Genomic DNA, 15,715 nt, shown 5'->3' with positions numbered 1-15,715 from the left:
TTTTTTTGGTTCCCCCTGGGCCTGTCCTATGCAAATTGGGCTTAGGCAGGAGCGTTGTTTGTTTTACCTGAGGTTCTCACTCTGGTCCTCGGACCTTCCTTTGTTCTATTTTCCTGGGCTTTCCCTTCCAGGTCTTTTAGCCATCGCCATTTTGGACTCCTTTTCCCTATTTCTAACTACCTAACAGATGGAACTTCCAAATATTAGTGTGAAAATTGTATGTTGTGATCTCCCAATTATGTTCACATTATCACTTAAATTTTTGTTAATCATCATAACCAGGGTTATTTTGTTCCAACAGTTTGGGGGGAGAATTTAGTTTATGCTGAGACACATAATACAATCATTGATTTCAAACTGTGGTTATAAGAGAATGAAAATTCTTAGTTTGACAGAAAATTTTTCCTTTTACAGTAAGGTTAAATATTTTTAGGTGACTATTTTTCCTTGTTCTTAGCAATTAAAAGTCAAGTAAGTCATAATTTTACGAGGTTATTAAATAAGTATGTATTTCTTTTGGTATGGAGTTAGCAGGACCATTAAAATGAGCTATAATCTGCTTTTTAAAATGTATTCATAATAAAGGGAAGGTCATAAATCTTTTGTCTTTGCTTTTTTAAGGCCAGAGGAGCAGATGTTCCAGAAATTCCTGGAGACCTTAGTCTTAAGACATGTGGCAGTACAGCCAGTATGAAGGTTAAACATGTGAAAAAGTAAGTATAATATTACAGTGAGTTTTAAGTGAGTTCCAATAAATGAAAATCAGTTCTTTAGTTCTCCTAAAGCTTTTATCCAGATTTCTTACTAAATGAGCTCTTCTTGTCCATACGTTGGATAATACTGTTATGACTCAACTGTTAGCAGAACAAGTCTGAAGATTACATGTCTAAAAATATACTTTAATTTTGTTCTTGGAATAACTTTCGTGTCATTTTCTGTTAGGTTGCATTTGTTCAATAGTAACAATCCAAGTATATCTTTTTTGATACCTTTAATACATGCTCTCAGTCATTTTGAAAAGTCAGTTTTGGTATTTTGAGTTAGGATAACGCTGTTTCTCAGCTCTGCATTTGAGGAAGCCTTATGTGGATGCCAGTGTTTGACTCTGAAGTGAAGTACCTGAGGGTATCCATTTCAGTTTTAGATAGAAAAAGCATCTTTTCACCTGGTAAAGGGTTAGATAGCTATGTTTTTATCCTAAGTGGAGGAAAGACAAGGATAAAATTTTCATTCTGCATCCAGACCCACCAATCCAGGACTGATGGGCTGTGACAACATTCACAGGTAAACACTGGTTTTGTGTTTTGTGGTGGGAATGCTGCTTCTGCTTAGAGCAGGCTGTTCGCAGTCTCCATGATGTTTATTGAAAGCATAGTTTTTCTAGGGCCATTGACATGGGTCAAGATCAGGAGAGTACTGTAGCAATGCTTTTTATTTTATTTTTTTGTTTTGGTTTTGACCTGTGCACTGAATGTAATTTCCATTTGATTCTCTGTGTTTCTGAAAAGGTTTGAGTGGATATATGTGCTCATGCGCATGTGCTTATTAAATCGTTTTGCTTGTTGCATGAGCTCTTAAACCTGTTTTATTTCCTCCTCAGACTTAGTAATTTTGACTGTTCCAGGATCTTGTATCTCACGTATTTCTTGTACTTCAGGTTACCCTTCACTAAAGGTCACTTTCCGAAGATGGCTGAATGTGCACATTTCCATTATGAGAACGTTGAGTTTGGCAGCATACAGGTATATTTGAGATATTTCCTACATACTAAAGTGAGGCATATTTATGTCTTATCTGTATATCTCATAGGTGACACCTGGAAGTAGTTTTTCCTATTGATATCTTGTTGGTTGATGTGAAAATTTCTATTCTTTTCTATTGACCAATATTTGACATGTGATGACTGCTATTTCAAGTAATATTTCAAGAAACACTGTAATCCAATCAGTATAAATTTCAGAATTTCTATCAGATTCCTAGACTGTTCTGCAGCATGACCTGTTTTAGTTGTTACCTGACTCCTGTGTTGGGTCATAGTGGTGATGGATTAATCAGAGTCAGGATGAAGGTAGAGTAGGATTAGGGAGAGAAGTGCTAATGGAATTTGTTTTCAATGTTTTTCTTATTGTGAAGTATATTATGTGTAGCCATGTATATAAAACACATACATTTACACATATATAGTATATACATATTTATGTACATTTTAAAGTCCAGGTTAAGAGAGAAATTTCTTGGGTCCCTCTTGTTATTGCATTTGCCTTCCCTACCCCAGAGGTTACTTATACCATTACTTTTGTAGTATTTATTATCCTATATCTTTTAAATAGTTTTACTGTCTATATGCATTCCTAATCAATATGGTATTTAGCTTTACTTGAACTTTTATATAATTGGAATTATGCTAATTTGTTCAGCAAATATTTACTGAGCAAGTGCTATGTATGAGGCACTGTTTTAGGTGCTTTGGCTGTGCTAGTGAACAACAGCAACCAAAATCAAAGGCCCATTCTTAAACAGCATAGAAGATGTCCAAGAACATAAGAGCTGTTGTAGAAAGAGTAGAGCAGGGTAAGAAGGGTCAGGGGTCACTGGGGTCGGGTGGGTAGCCCACCCATCAAACCAGGGTGGGCTTCTGTATTGGATGTATTCTTTCTTGCTTCTTTCATTTAACATTGTGAAATTTATTCCTGTGAATGTATATAGATATAGTTCAGTTTGTTCAGAGCTGTGTATTAGTTCATAGTGTGCATATGTCACAGGTAATTTACCAATTCTTTCGTTTGTCTGAAATTTGGGTCATTGTCAGTTTTCGGCTTTAAGTTTAAACAGCATCTCAGTGAACTTTGTTTTACATGAAACCTGATGTACAAATGCCAAACTACTTTTTAAAGTGGTTTACAAATGTATGCTTCCATAAACAGTAAACAGTAGTTGTCCCACATTCTTCCCACATTCTTGGTTGTTTGTTACTTGTTAATTTTTACCAATCTGATGGGGACGTAGTTCTCTCTCGCTGCATTTTAATTAGCAGTCTCCTAATTTCTGATTCAGTTGCTCATCTTTTCAAATGTTTATTGGACATTTGAGAGTCCTAGTTTTTTAAACTCTAGATCAGCCTTTTGCTTGTTCTGTTTTATAGATTTGCTTTTATTTTTCTTATTCAGTCATGGAAGTGCTTTACATATTTTGGATGTTAGTCTTTTCATGTTGCATCTAGTCCTTTGTTGTTTTTGTATATGAACTGAAAATACTTTCTCTCATACTGTAGCGTTTTTTTTTTTAACTTTATTCTGCTTTTAGTATGCAGATTATTTTATTCTTTATTTTATGTAATTGTATATTTGTATAAATCTTCCAACTTGTGGTTTCCCTGTCATATTTCAGATATCTTCCCTACTCTGAAGTTATGAAGATATTGTCCAAATTTTTTTTCCTAAAGGTTTCATAGTTTTGACTTTAACATTCAAGTTACTTGTAATGGTTATATATGAACTTTGTTTATATATGAACAAGTTACTTGTAATGGTTATATATGAACTTTGTTATATATGAACAAGTTACTTGTAATGGTTATATATGAACAAGTTACTTATTATATATGTATAGTGTAAAAGGAGCAATGTTGATAGTTTAGAACCCCTAGTGTGACAACCAGTCAGTGGACATAAACTATAGCACTGGAACTGAGCCCTGATGCTCTTCTCCTGTGCAGAGAACTGTCCCTATAGTAGTATGGGTCATTGGTGAAACAGTATTTCAATATTTTAAAACTGTGGTACCCACCAGCCTTGTAAAAAAGAGTACTACCTTATTTTAAAGTGTGACCAGCTATATTAGTCAGAGTTCTGTAGTGAAACAGAGCAAAATTGTGTGTGTTTGTGAATATGTGTAAGGATTGTGTGTGTGTGGATATGTGTAAGGATTGTGTGTGTGAATATGTGTAAGGATTGTGTGTGTGTGGATATGTGTAAGGATTGTGTGTGTGAATATGTGTAAGGATTGTGTGTGTGTGTGAATATGTGTAAGGATCGTGTGTGTGTGGATATGTGTAAGGATTGTGTGTGTGTGAATATGTGTAAGGATTGTGTGTGTATGAATATGTGTAAGGATTGTGTGTGTGTGTGGATATGTGTAAGGATTGTGTGTGTAAGTGAATATGTGTAAGGATTGTGTGTGTAGGAATATGTGTAAGGATTGTGTGTGTGAATATGTGTAAGGACTGTGTGTGTGTGAATATGTGTAAGGACTGTGTGTGTGTGTGGATATGTGTAAGGATTGTGTGTGTGTGTGAATATGTGTAAGGATTGTGTGTGTGTGGATATGTGTAAGGATTGTGTGTGTGTATGAATATGTGTAAGGAGTGTGTGTGTGTGAATATGTGTAAGGATTGTGTGTGTGTGAATATGTGTAAGGACTGTGTGTGTGTGTGAATATGTGTACAGAGAGAGAGGCTTTAAGGAGTTGGATCATGTGCTTGTATGGATTTCACGGGTCCAGACTCCCCAGAACAGGCTGAAGACCGAAGGAAGAGCTGCTTTTGCAGTTTGAGCCCTAGGGTACTCTGCTGTGAGTTCCCCCTACTTCATGGGAGGCCAGTCTTCACTTCTCTTCAGACTTGCAACTGACTGCAGGGTAACCTTTTCTCCCTTCCCTTCTCCCCTTCCATTATGAAGGGTAATCTACTTTACTCAAAGTCTACTGAATTAAATGTTAATGTCATCTCAAAAATAGCAGTAACATTTGGAATAATGTTTGATGAAAAGTTGATACACAAAATTAACTATCACAGTCTACCCCTTTTCAGTTTGGCACTCCTTAAACCACATTTATCACCAAAAAAAACAATAATAAGGTCATATTTCTGTCTAGCATGATTAGTTATTTTTTATACAACTGAAACCACTAACCTTTTTCCTAGAGAAGGATGCAAAGTCCGTGGGTAATGTTTGCTCTTCTTGATAACCCATAACTAAAATACTATGATGTAAAGTTAAAAATACTTAAATACCATGATATACATCTTACATCATATAAGGCAATAAGAGGGGGAAGAAAACAAAAGTATTTGCTTTTTGTGCACGCATGCCTGCATGCGCGCACACACATACACAAAAACATATTCATAATAAAATAAGGGGTAAGTACTCGTGTCAAGTATAGTTCTTGGTTCTGTAAATGGTCAGGTTGTAGGTGGTGTTACAGTTGCCTTTATGCACTACTCATTCTTTATTTTCCTCAGCAAGAACTTCGGCTGATTGTGTTCTTTACCTGGTAAGGTGACCCAAATCTTCATTCTGGGTCTGGCCATTAATAGTCCTGCATGAATTGGGTTCTTGTTATTTTCCATTGAGTTTATGATCGGGCATGGTGATATTAAGAGACACCCTGGGGGGGTCCCATATATTCAGACTACTCTGCATTATTTCCATCACAGTACAGTTGGCCAGTTTCCCCCATAGTGAGTATCAGTCGTACCAGCCAACAGCATAATTCCCTTCTCTGCTTCTTGATTTAAAGGTGTAAGGAACCCCGAGGAGCTCAACAACAGTCTTAACTTCCAGTTCTGTGTCTTCTAGTGGAAACATTCCTCCCTTTGGAACTAAGACCTCTAGGCCAGCAGAGCATATAGTTGTAATGACAGGAAGCACCAATTTTGCTAGTGAGTCACTAAGAGTAACACTTGAGTGGTACCACTCCCATTTTCCACCCCCTTGATTCCTGGTTCTTCAGTCTGACTAAAGATAGGAATGACTCTATATCTAATAGTAAAGAGAGCATGGGCCATCCATGGCTTGAGGTCTATAGAGACACCCATTATAGTGCCCTTGGGTACTTGGAATCAAACACTGGTAAGAGACAAGGTTTCTGGACTAACGCACATGTGATATCTTTGAACATTTTGGTCAAACCAGTGAATATAGTAAAATTTTCATTTCCCTAATGATTAGTAATGTTCATCATCATTTCATATACTTACTGTCATTTGATAATTTGAAATCATCTTTGGAGAAATGTTTAGAAATCTTTTCTGCATTTTTGAATTGAGTTGTTTAGTTTTTTTGGTTGTTGAGTTTTAGAAATTCTTTATATAATAGCCTGTTGTGCTTTTAATTTAAAGTGAGTCTTCTTATAGGCAGCATTATAGTTGGATCATGTATTTTTTTAATCATTGTGTCCATCTGTCGTTTGATAGTCAAGTTTAATCTATTTCATCCATAGTAATTACTGATTAGAAAGAATTTGTCATTTTGCTATTTGTTTTCTATATATTTTATAGACTTCTTGACTTTTATTTCTGTATTAGTCCTGTCTTACTTTTAGTTAATATTTTGGTAGTGAAATATTTAAATTCCTTTCTCATTTCCTTTTGTATCTATCTATAGATATTTTCTTTGTGGTTACCATGGGGATTACATTTAACATCCAAAAGCTATAACACTAATTTTACCAGCTTAACTGAAATGACATACCCAAGTTCTGCTCCTTTACAGCTTAATCCTCACACCTTTCAGTTGTTGGTATATAATTACATCTTTTTACATTGTTTGCTCTAAAACATAAACTAATAATTCTTTTGAATACATTAGTCTCTTAAGTTATGTAGAAAACAAAATGTAGGGTTACAGACTAAATGTCCAATACTCACTTTTAGACATAATTTTGAAAAAGTATTAGTTTCTTAAGTCATGTAGAAAACAAAAACTGATTATAGAATGTTACACAATCCCAGCTTTTATGGTTGCCCATGTGTTTACCTTTACTGAGGTCTGTCTTTGTATGTTTTGTAATTCTTATCAAGTGTCCTTTCGTTGCAACCTGCAGGACTCCCTTGAGAATTTGCTGCAAAATATGCCTGATATTAGTGAACTTCTTCAGCTTTTGTTTATTTGGGGATGTCTTATTTTTTGTCTCACTTTTGATGGGTGGTTTGCCGGATATAGTATTCTTGGTTGACAATTTTATTTTTTTAGAAATTTGAATTTGTTGGCCCACTGCCTTCTGGTCTCCAAAGTTTCTGATAAGAAATCTAATAATCTCATTGAAGATTCCTTCTATGTGACTAATTGCTTCTCGCTTGCAACTTTTAAGATTCTCTCAGTGTATTTGGCTTTTGGAAGTTTGGTTATAATATGTCTTGTGTAGGTTTCTCAAAGTTCATCTTACTTGGAGTTTGTTGGAATTCTTGGCTATTTATATTTATATCATCAATCAAGTTTTGTAAGTTTTCAGCAAGTATTCACAATATTCTCGCTACCCTTTGTCTGTCTCATTCTGAGACTCCTACAAGTTCCTTAGGCTCTATTCACTTTTCTTCACCCTTTTTTCCCCCATGCATCAGTAATTTCCATTGAGCAAACCTTATCTTCAGGTTTACTGATTCATTTTCTAATAACTCACATTTGCACTTAAGTCTCTAAATATTCACTGTAGTTATTGTGCTTTCAGGTGCAGAACTTCTTTTTCGAAACTTCTCTTTGTTGGTATTTCCATTTTGTTCATATGTCATTTTCTTTACTTTTTCTACATTGTCCTTTGGTTTTAGAGAGCATTTTTAAGGCGGTTGGCATAAAGTATTTTCCTAGTAGATCCACTATCTTTTTTTTGCAGATCGTTTCTGTTGATTTATTTTTTTGCTTTGAACTAGCCATAGTTTCTGTTTCTTTGTGTACCTTGTGGTTTTTTGTTGATTTGGACATTTGAATCTTAAAAGTAGCAAGAAAGAAGCAGCTAGTCACATACCAACCAGTCCATCCTAAAGGAAGTCAGTCCTGAATATTCATTGGAAGGACTGATGCTGAAGCTGAAACTCCAGTCAATCAGGCCACCTGATGTGAAGAACTGACTCATTGGAAAAGATCCTGATGCTGGGAAAGATTGAAGGCAGGAGAAGGGGATGACAGAAGATAAGACGGTTGGATGGCATCACTGACTCAATGGACATGAGTTTGAGTAAACTCCAGGAGTTGGTGATGGACAGGGAGGCCTGGCATGCTGCAGTCCATGGGGTCGCAAAGTGACTAAGTGACTGAACTGAACTGAGTCACATGCAAGTAGTAACGTGGCAACTCTGGAAATCTGATTTCCCTTTTTCCCTAAGGTTCTCTGTTTTTGTTTATTATTATTTTTTAAAACTAGTTGGCTCACTGTGTGGCAAGCACTAGCCTGATGTTTAAACTTAAGGTCTCCTCAGGTATTTCCTGAGTCTTCACTTCCCCATGGACCTGTGTGTGGTCACTTTCTAATTTCCCCTATATATGCAATTGCTTTAGAATGTCCTAGTCTGTGTCTGGCTTCCCAAAATGGAAAAAGAAAAGAAGAGGAAGGGGCACTGGCTTTTAAAATTCTGTGGAAGTGGCTTCAACCAGTGGGGGGAGGGGATTTACAACAATATGGGGGTGTAGCAACAATGACTGTCTGCCTGTTGGCACCTCTGCTCTCTGGAGCAGCAGTTTTCAGAGCGTGGATCCTCCTCATTTGTGGGCTGGGGCCCTTCTGCCCACCGTGGTTCTCACAAGCTGTCTGCAGGCTGCTCCTTTAGTGCATGTGGCATGTGCTGTGGAGTTTTGCTGGGCAGCTGCTGCTCTGCTAAGAGCTAGATGGACCATGATTCACCGCAGTTTATCCTCTAAGTCTCCCCTGGAAGTCCGAAGCCTCCAATGGACTCCGGAGTTACAGAATAATTGTATCAGATTCGCCAGAATCTGGGAAATTCCTGGTGCTTCCTACTCCACCATCTTCCCCAAATCCTCCTTCTCAGAGTCCTTACTTACTTGTAACATGGGATTGACAGTATGTTCTGAGGAGAAAGTAAGTGGGTAAACTTAGTAAAATGTGTCTGGAAGAGGTGATTAACCTCAGACTTGGCATCTCTGGTTTATCCTAACAGGTATTCATCATGACTGACTCAGTTGTTGTCTATTAATATGTCCCAGTGGTGGGACATTCTGCAGTAGCATACCTTCTTCTTTTTTTTTTTAAATTCTGATTTGTTAAATTTCTCTTAGACTTACAGATTTCTTGTTTTCATATTAATAGCTCTTTCTCTTCCTCAGATAGTGAGAATTTGTAGTTGCAATAGGCCATTGTATCCTAGAAAATGTCACTGTCCCCTAAATATTTAAAATCTGATAGTATTATATTTAACTTTAAGACTTTGATTTATAAAATGACCATAATTATTCTTAATCCTAGATAAGTTCTGATTCTCAATTTTATTTAGATGGAAAGACAAAATTGCTTATAAAATAATTTAGATGTAAAGATTAATTTGGACCAGTAGTGTCATTGGATCATAAATAAGGCTGAGCACTGAAGAATTGATGCTTTCAAACTATGGTGTTGAAGAAGACTCTTCAGAGTTCCTTGGACAGCAAGGAGATAAACCAGTCAGTCCTAAAGGAAATCAGCCCTGAATATTCATTGGAAGGACTGATGCTAAAGCTGAAGCTCCAGTACTTTGGCCACCAGATGCAAGGAGCTGACTCATTGGAAAAGACCCTGATGCTGGGAAAGATTGAGGGCAGGAGGAGAAAGGGACAACAGAGGATGAGATGTTTGGATGGCATCATCGACTCAATGGACATGAGTTTGAACAAACTCCGGGAGATGGTGAAGGACAGGGAAGCCTGGCGTGCTGCAGTCCATGGGGTTGCAGAGAGTCGGACACGACTGAGTGACTGAACAGCAACAACAAATGCTTTAGATTGCATGGCTATGCTCAAATCCTGCTTCAGCTCAGTTCTAGCAGACCTTAGGGCTTACCTCACAGCTCAGTTGGTAAAGAATCCGCCTGCAATGCAAGAGACCCCGATTTGACTCCTGGGTCGGAAAATCCTCAGGAGAAGGAATAGGCTACCCAGTTCAGTATTCTTGGGCTTCCCTTGTGGCTCAGCTGGTAAAGAATCCGCCTGCAATATGGGAGACTTGGGTTCGATCCTCGGGCTGGGGAGATCCCCTGGAGAAGGGAAAGGACTACCCACTGCAGTATTCTGGCCTGGAGAATCCCATGGACTGTATAGTCCTTGGCTTCGCAAGGAGTCTGACACGACTGAGCAACTTTCACTTTAGCCTATCTCTGACTTTCCAGTTCAAGAATCAGTTCACTGTCTTCAGTTGTAATGTGTGGTGGAAGATGGCATCGTCCTATTGAGGAGTACAAGGATACTGGTGTGGGGTGCAGTGGGTGTGGCACTCACTGTGGCATACAGTCTTGACCTCAGTGGAGACTATTAGTTATGCTTGGTCTTGTTTCCCTTAATTCTGGAAAGAATCTGGTTCCTGGATACTCTCGAGCAACTAGATAACAGTTAATGTTCCTTCTAGCTAAGATGAACTGTGAACTCTGACTTAAATGAGCTGGGATGTGACCAAGTGAAGAAGTAAAAGGATGTAGTGACATCGGCAGAAGAGGCTGTACCACGTCATGCTCTTAGTTTAGTCCACTTTCATATGGAGCAGGAAGAAGCTGTCTTTAAAAATTAGAATCATTACTCTAGTCATAGAAATAGGTTGCTGAAACATCTTTATTCCTGGAATACACCCTACTTCCAGGCTATATATTTTAAAAATAAGTTCCCTTTTTTACTCAATCAGGATTTTATGATTTTTATATCTGTGTTCATTAATGATGTTGGTCTGTATATTGTACTTGTTCACTAACCTGAGAACTTCACTGCCCCATGACCTTTTAAAAATAAATGTCTTAAGATAATTTGTAGAAATGGAATTTACCTGTTCTTTGAAAATTTAGAATTTTCCTGTTTCGTTCCCAGGAGGCTTAATCTGTACCATATCAGTTTATCGATATAATTTGATTATTGGTCTAGTCTAGATTATTGGTCTGATTTTGCTTATTGGTTTCTTTTTAGGTCTAGTCAGTGTCTCCTTAGGTCGGTTTTTATCTTCTGTATTTTCTTAGAAAATATAAATGTTCATTTAATGTAGATCTTCATATTTGCAGGTATAAGTTGTTGTGTACAGATATTCTTAATGCTTGGTCTTATCAGTAAACCAACTTGGAATTTTACTCATCAACTTGAGACTTTTTGTCTTCTCCCTCCCTTCATTTCTCTCTCCCTATTATTGATTAACTTAAATCCTAAGCAAACTTTTTTCCTTAGATAAATAAAATTTTATAGATAACTCTTGATACTTCATTTGTTTTTGGCCATTGTTTTTTAATAAGTGCATTTGAGTTTGGACATTTTTCTCCCTAAGTAAACTACAGAATTTGACATTTAAGTTTCAAATTTTGTTTAGAGAAATTGAAACCTGAGAAAACAAGATAAACAATACTTACTAGAAAGAGCTGATTATTTATTTACTAAAACCGCATGTCATTTTAAATTCTGTAAATTTATTATCTTTATTGCACTTATCTTTGTGGATCAAGTCCTTTGTCCAAAAAAGAAAGATTTATTCACATTCACAAGCTGTTTTTCAGTAAGCAGGAAAAGCATCTCTTAGCACGTGTAGCTAGTTTATTCAGCTTTACGCTGTTGAGGCGCTAGTCTCCGCTGGGCTTGGTGTGACAGCGCCATCTAGTGTGTGGTTTCCGTTCTCTTCTCATTCCCGTATCTGAAAGTGTCAGTCACTCTGGCCTGTCTTGATTCTTTGTGACCCTGTAGACTGCAACCTGCCAGGCACCTCTACCCATGAAATTCTGAACCTGTGAATTAATGTTTCTTTTTATTCAATTTCATATAAAGCATTACGTTAAATTAACCCAAATGCAAGAACTCAGATTTTGACTCAAATACAGCACAGAAAAAGTATGAATTTAATACCTGTCTCCTGAGGGTTCTCTGCTAAAGCTGCTATGGATGAGACTCACAAATGCTACTGTGGTGTCATTCTTAAAATTTAGCTCCATTTTCAGATAGAATTAAACCTATAGTTTAGAGTGTTGAAATTGTGATGTATTTCTAAGGTTTATGGTTTAAAAATAAAGGAAACCAGAGAAAACACATCATTGTATTTTACCCTATAGAATAGTAACATTGAGGATCATATATATGGATTCCACATTTTCAGTTTCAGTATGTCAGTATCAGCTCAGTCGCTCAGTTGTGTCTGACTCTTTGTGACCCCATGGAGTGTAGCATGCCAAGCTTCACTGTCCCTCACTATCTCCCAGAACTTGCTCAAACTCATGTCCATTTGAGTTGGTGATGCCATCCAACCGTCTCATCCTCTGTCGGCCCTTTCTCCTCCTGCCTTCAGTCTTTCCCAGCGTCAGGGTCTTTTCTAAAGAGTCAGTTCTTCGCATTAGGTGGCCAAAAGATTGGAGCTTCAGATTCAGCATCAGTCCTTCCAATGAATATTCAAGGCTGATTTCCTTTAGGATGGACTGGTTTGATCTCCTCGCAGTCCCAAGGGACTCTGAAGAGTCTTCTCCAGCACCACAGTTCAAAAGCATCAGTTCTTCAGTGCTCAGCTACACTGATCTAATATTTAACAGTTTCAGTACAGCTTCAGGAGACTATTTTGGAAACAGATTGAGTTTTCTTCCTGATAAGAATTCCTCTAAATTTAGCCATTGAAGTTTATAGAAACGTGTACCAGCAACAAGTTTCGGTACCTATCTGTGAGACTTTCAGACATCGATAAAAATGAATAAGCATTATTTCCCCATCTTCTTAATACTACTTTCAATTTCAAGATTAGCTTGTAATGTTTCCAGTTAAAAATGATCATATTTAGAAGTTTATATTATTTGTATGTAACCATTTGAAACAAAGGATGTGATAATTTCACTATTCCTGTCCCTACCAGAAAGTCTTCTCCCTCAAACCAAAACATATAAATTTCAACCCTACTTTTCTGCATATTTTGTAGTAATACCTCCTGTTATGCCTGGAAATCTCTGTCATTTGAGGGGAAGATTTGAAATGAAGAGTTGACATAGTGAGTTACCAGTGCTGCCATCAACCAAGTCCTGGATTTCAACTGTATCTCATTTGAGATTGTCCAGTTTAGAAGTTAGGTGTGTAAAACTGGTTGATATATAGATGTGTTGAAGTCACATTACACATGCAGTTCACTTCCAGGAGGTGGACTGAATATGCTTACAAAAGTAATATTGTTAAGTCTGAAACTGTGAAGGGTCTGAGATGTTTCTCTACTTAGAGGCTAACAAGCCAGCTTGTCAGGGTTAATCTCTCTCTCTCTCTGTAACAAAAAAGTGAGGTCTCTGCATCAGAAGTCAGACCTTTTATAACCTCATAGTATAACTCGTGTTGGTTCTTTTTGCCTGAGTTCTCCGTGAGGTGAGGCAGCGGGAGCCAGATGTATACCACATGTGGACAGTGGGTTTTTGTATCACAGGAGACAGACTCTGAAATTTTGAAACTTGGAGTTTCCATCTGATAACTGGTACTTCTGTCCATTTGCCTTTCTGGAGGTGGAGGGAGGGACTCTGCTCTGGAAAATAAATGCGTCCTCTTTGGGAGAAGAAGCAAAGATGTCTGTTTTACGAACAGCTGGCCTTGAGAAGAGAGAAGACTTTCTCCAGAGGCTCTGGCATTCGGGATTCCCATTCAGTCTTTCTTTAACCTCAGTGCTGAAGTCTGTTTGTTCAACGTGTTCTGACCATATAGAAATGTGAAAATACTCATGAAGCTTTGTTTCCCGACAAGTGTATATTCTGGAGTGTGCACCTACAAGATGAGACTGTGATTCTGCTGTTCTGCCATTTAATCTTATTTCTATTTATTCTTCTTGGTGGAGACCTCTTGTTGAGCTGAGGATGGTTCTTGTGTTTAAGGATTAGCAAACCAGTTCCTTCTTCTGATACTCCCCTGAGGAAATAATGTTTTTTTCCCGTTCTGGAAGGAAAAATTGACTGTTAAGTTTATTACGATGCATGTAGTTCTCTAGCTTTCTCCTAAGAAATTTGAATTACAATTTTCTCTCATTGATTTTAGCCTTATGTTCTGAAATTAGAACTTGCTTCACTTATTACCTACCTAAGAAGTAATATAGAGTTTCATGTCAAATATAGAGTTATTCTTCCACTTGGTGTTCTCAACGCACTAGTTTTGAAGACGTATTTTCATTGTTGACTATTAGGATGTTGATCGTAGGTGTGAGCAGACCACATGCAACAGAAATTATTTTTCATGTTTACATGTCTACTACAGTCTACGGAGGTGAGGAAAACTGTTTACAAACTCCACAGGTATGTCAGTGAAACTGCAGCCATAATAGCATTATAAAAGATGAATAAAAAGAAAAGAACTCTTTCTTTGCTCGATTTGCAATCTGTTGATTAAACTTTGATGAATGGTTTTTATGTGGGTGGGGTGATATATTTTTATACAGCTTTACGCTGATTTCCGTTCTCCATGCAGAGAAAGGACTTTTTGAACAGTTGAAGGCTTGCTGAATAGAGTTGTATTTTTAAAGATCCTAACAACACTAATTTCAGCTTGGTTTCCATGGTGATAGAAAAGTGAATATAGGAAAAATAACTCCAAAAATAGATTTGTAAGAAATCCAGAAGATGGGACTTGAAAGTTCTGTTTTCTTTTTCTTATAGGCAAAGGATTGAGATTAAGTCAAAGGAAGTAAAAATAAATCATTATGTTCCTGTCATAAGTTTCTATAGGTAGCCTCATCTTTCATGGTGTGTATACTCTAGGTATATGTGCTTCACGTACTGTATAAAACATTCTGGTGTTCAGACTTGTGTAGAGGAAGTCTTAATAACTACAATTCATTCAGAATGATCTTACTGAATGCCTTGTCTGTGGCAGGTACTCTGTGAGTGCCACTGACGAAGTAGATAAGAGAGTCTTTCCATGGCTAACAAACACACGAAAAGATGCTCAACATCACTCATTATCAGAGAAATGCAAATCAAAACCTCAATGAGGTACCATTACACGCCAGTCAGGATGGCTGCTGTCCAAAAGTCTACAAGCAATAAATGCTGGAGAGGGTGTGGAGAAAAGGGAACCCTCTTACACTGTTGGTGGGAATGCAAACTAGTACAGCCACTGTGGAGAACAGTGTGGAGATTTCTTAAAAAACTGGAAATAGAACTACCATATGACCCAGCAATACCACTTCTGGGCATACACACTGAGGAACCCAGATCTGAAAGAGACACATGCACCCCAATGTTCATCGCAGCACTGTTTATAATAGCCAGGACATGGAAGCAGCCTAGATGCCCATCAGCAGATGAATGGATAAGGAAGCTGTGGTACATATACACCATGGAATATTACTCAGCCGTTAAAAAGAATGCATTTGAATCAGTTCTAATGAGATGGATGAAACTGGAGCCCATTATACAGAGTGAAGTAAGCCAGAAAGATAAAGAACATTACAGTATACTAACACATATATACGGAATTTAGATAGATGGTGGCGATAACCCTATATGCAAAACAGAAAAAGAGACACAGAAGTACAGAACAGACTTTTGAACTCTGGGGGAGAACGTGAGGGTGGGATGTTTTGAAAGAACAGCATGTATATTATCTATGGTGAAACAGACCACCAGCCCAGGTGGGATGCATGAGTCAAGTGCTCGGGCCTGGTGCACTGGGAGGACCCTGAGGAGTCGGGTGGAGAGGGAGGTGGGAGGGGGAGATCGGGATGGGGAATACGTGTAACTCTATGGCTGATTCATGTCAATGTATGACAAAACCCACTGAAATGTTGTAAAGTGATTGGCCTCCAACTAATAAAATAATATTTAAAA

At 37.6% G+C, this 15,715-nt stretch overlaps 1 protein-coding gene across 3 annotated transcripts in view; it reads left to right on the top strand.

The window, feature by feature from the left end:
- Positions 1 to 15,715, top strand: part of ARHGAP32 (Rho GTPase activating protein 32) — a 192,540-nt gene that overhangs the window by 87,958 nt on the left and 88,867 nt on the right. For 2 of the 3 annotated variants that reach the window (XM_065937397.1, XM_065937395.1), the window contains exons 3-5: positions 622 to 713; positions 1,243 to 1,284; positions 1,658 to 1,742. In XM_065937397.1, coding sequence (XP_065793469.1) covers positions 622 to 713; positions 1,243 to 1,284; positions 1,658 to 1,742 — 219 coding nt within the window. The remainder of the gene's footprint in view (positions 1 to 621; positions 714 to 1,242; positions 1,285 to 1,657; positions 1,743 to 15,715) is intronic. The other variant, XM_065937396.1, reaches the window with a different exon arrangement.

Source organism: Muntiacus reevesi, chromosome 5 (assembly GCF_963930625.1).
Source record: "Muntiacus reevesi chromosome 5, mMunRee1.1, whole genome shotgun sequence".
Lineage (NCBI taxonomy): Eukaryota > Metazoa > Chordata > Mammalia > Artiodactyla > Cervidae > Muntiacus > Muntiacus reevesi.
The sequence above is the reverse complement of the archived record's forward strand: the minus strand, read 5'-3'. Positions and strand labels throughout refer to the sequence as shown.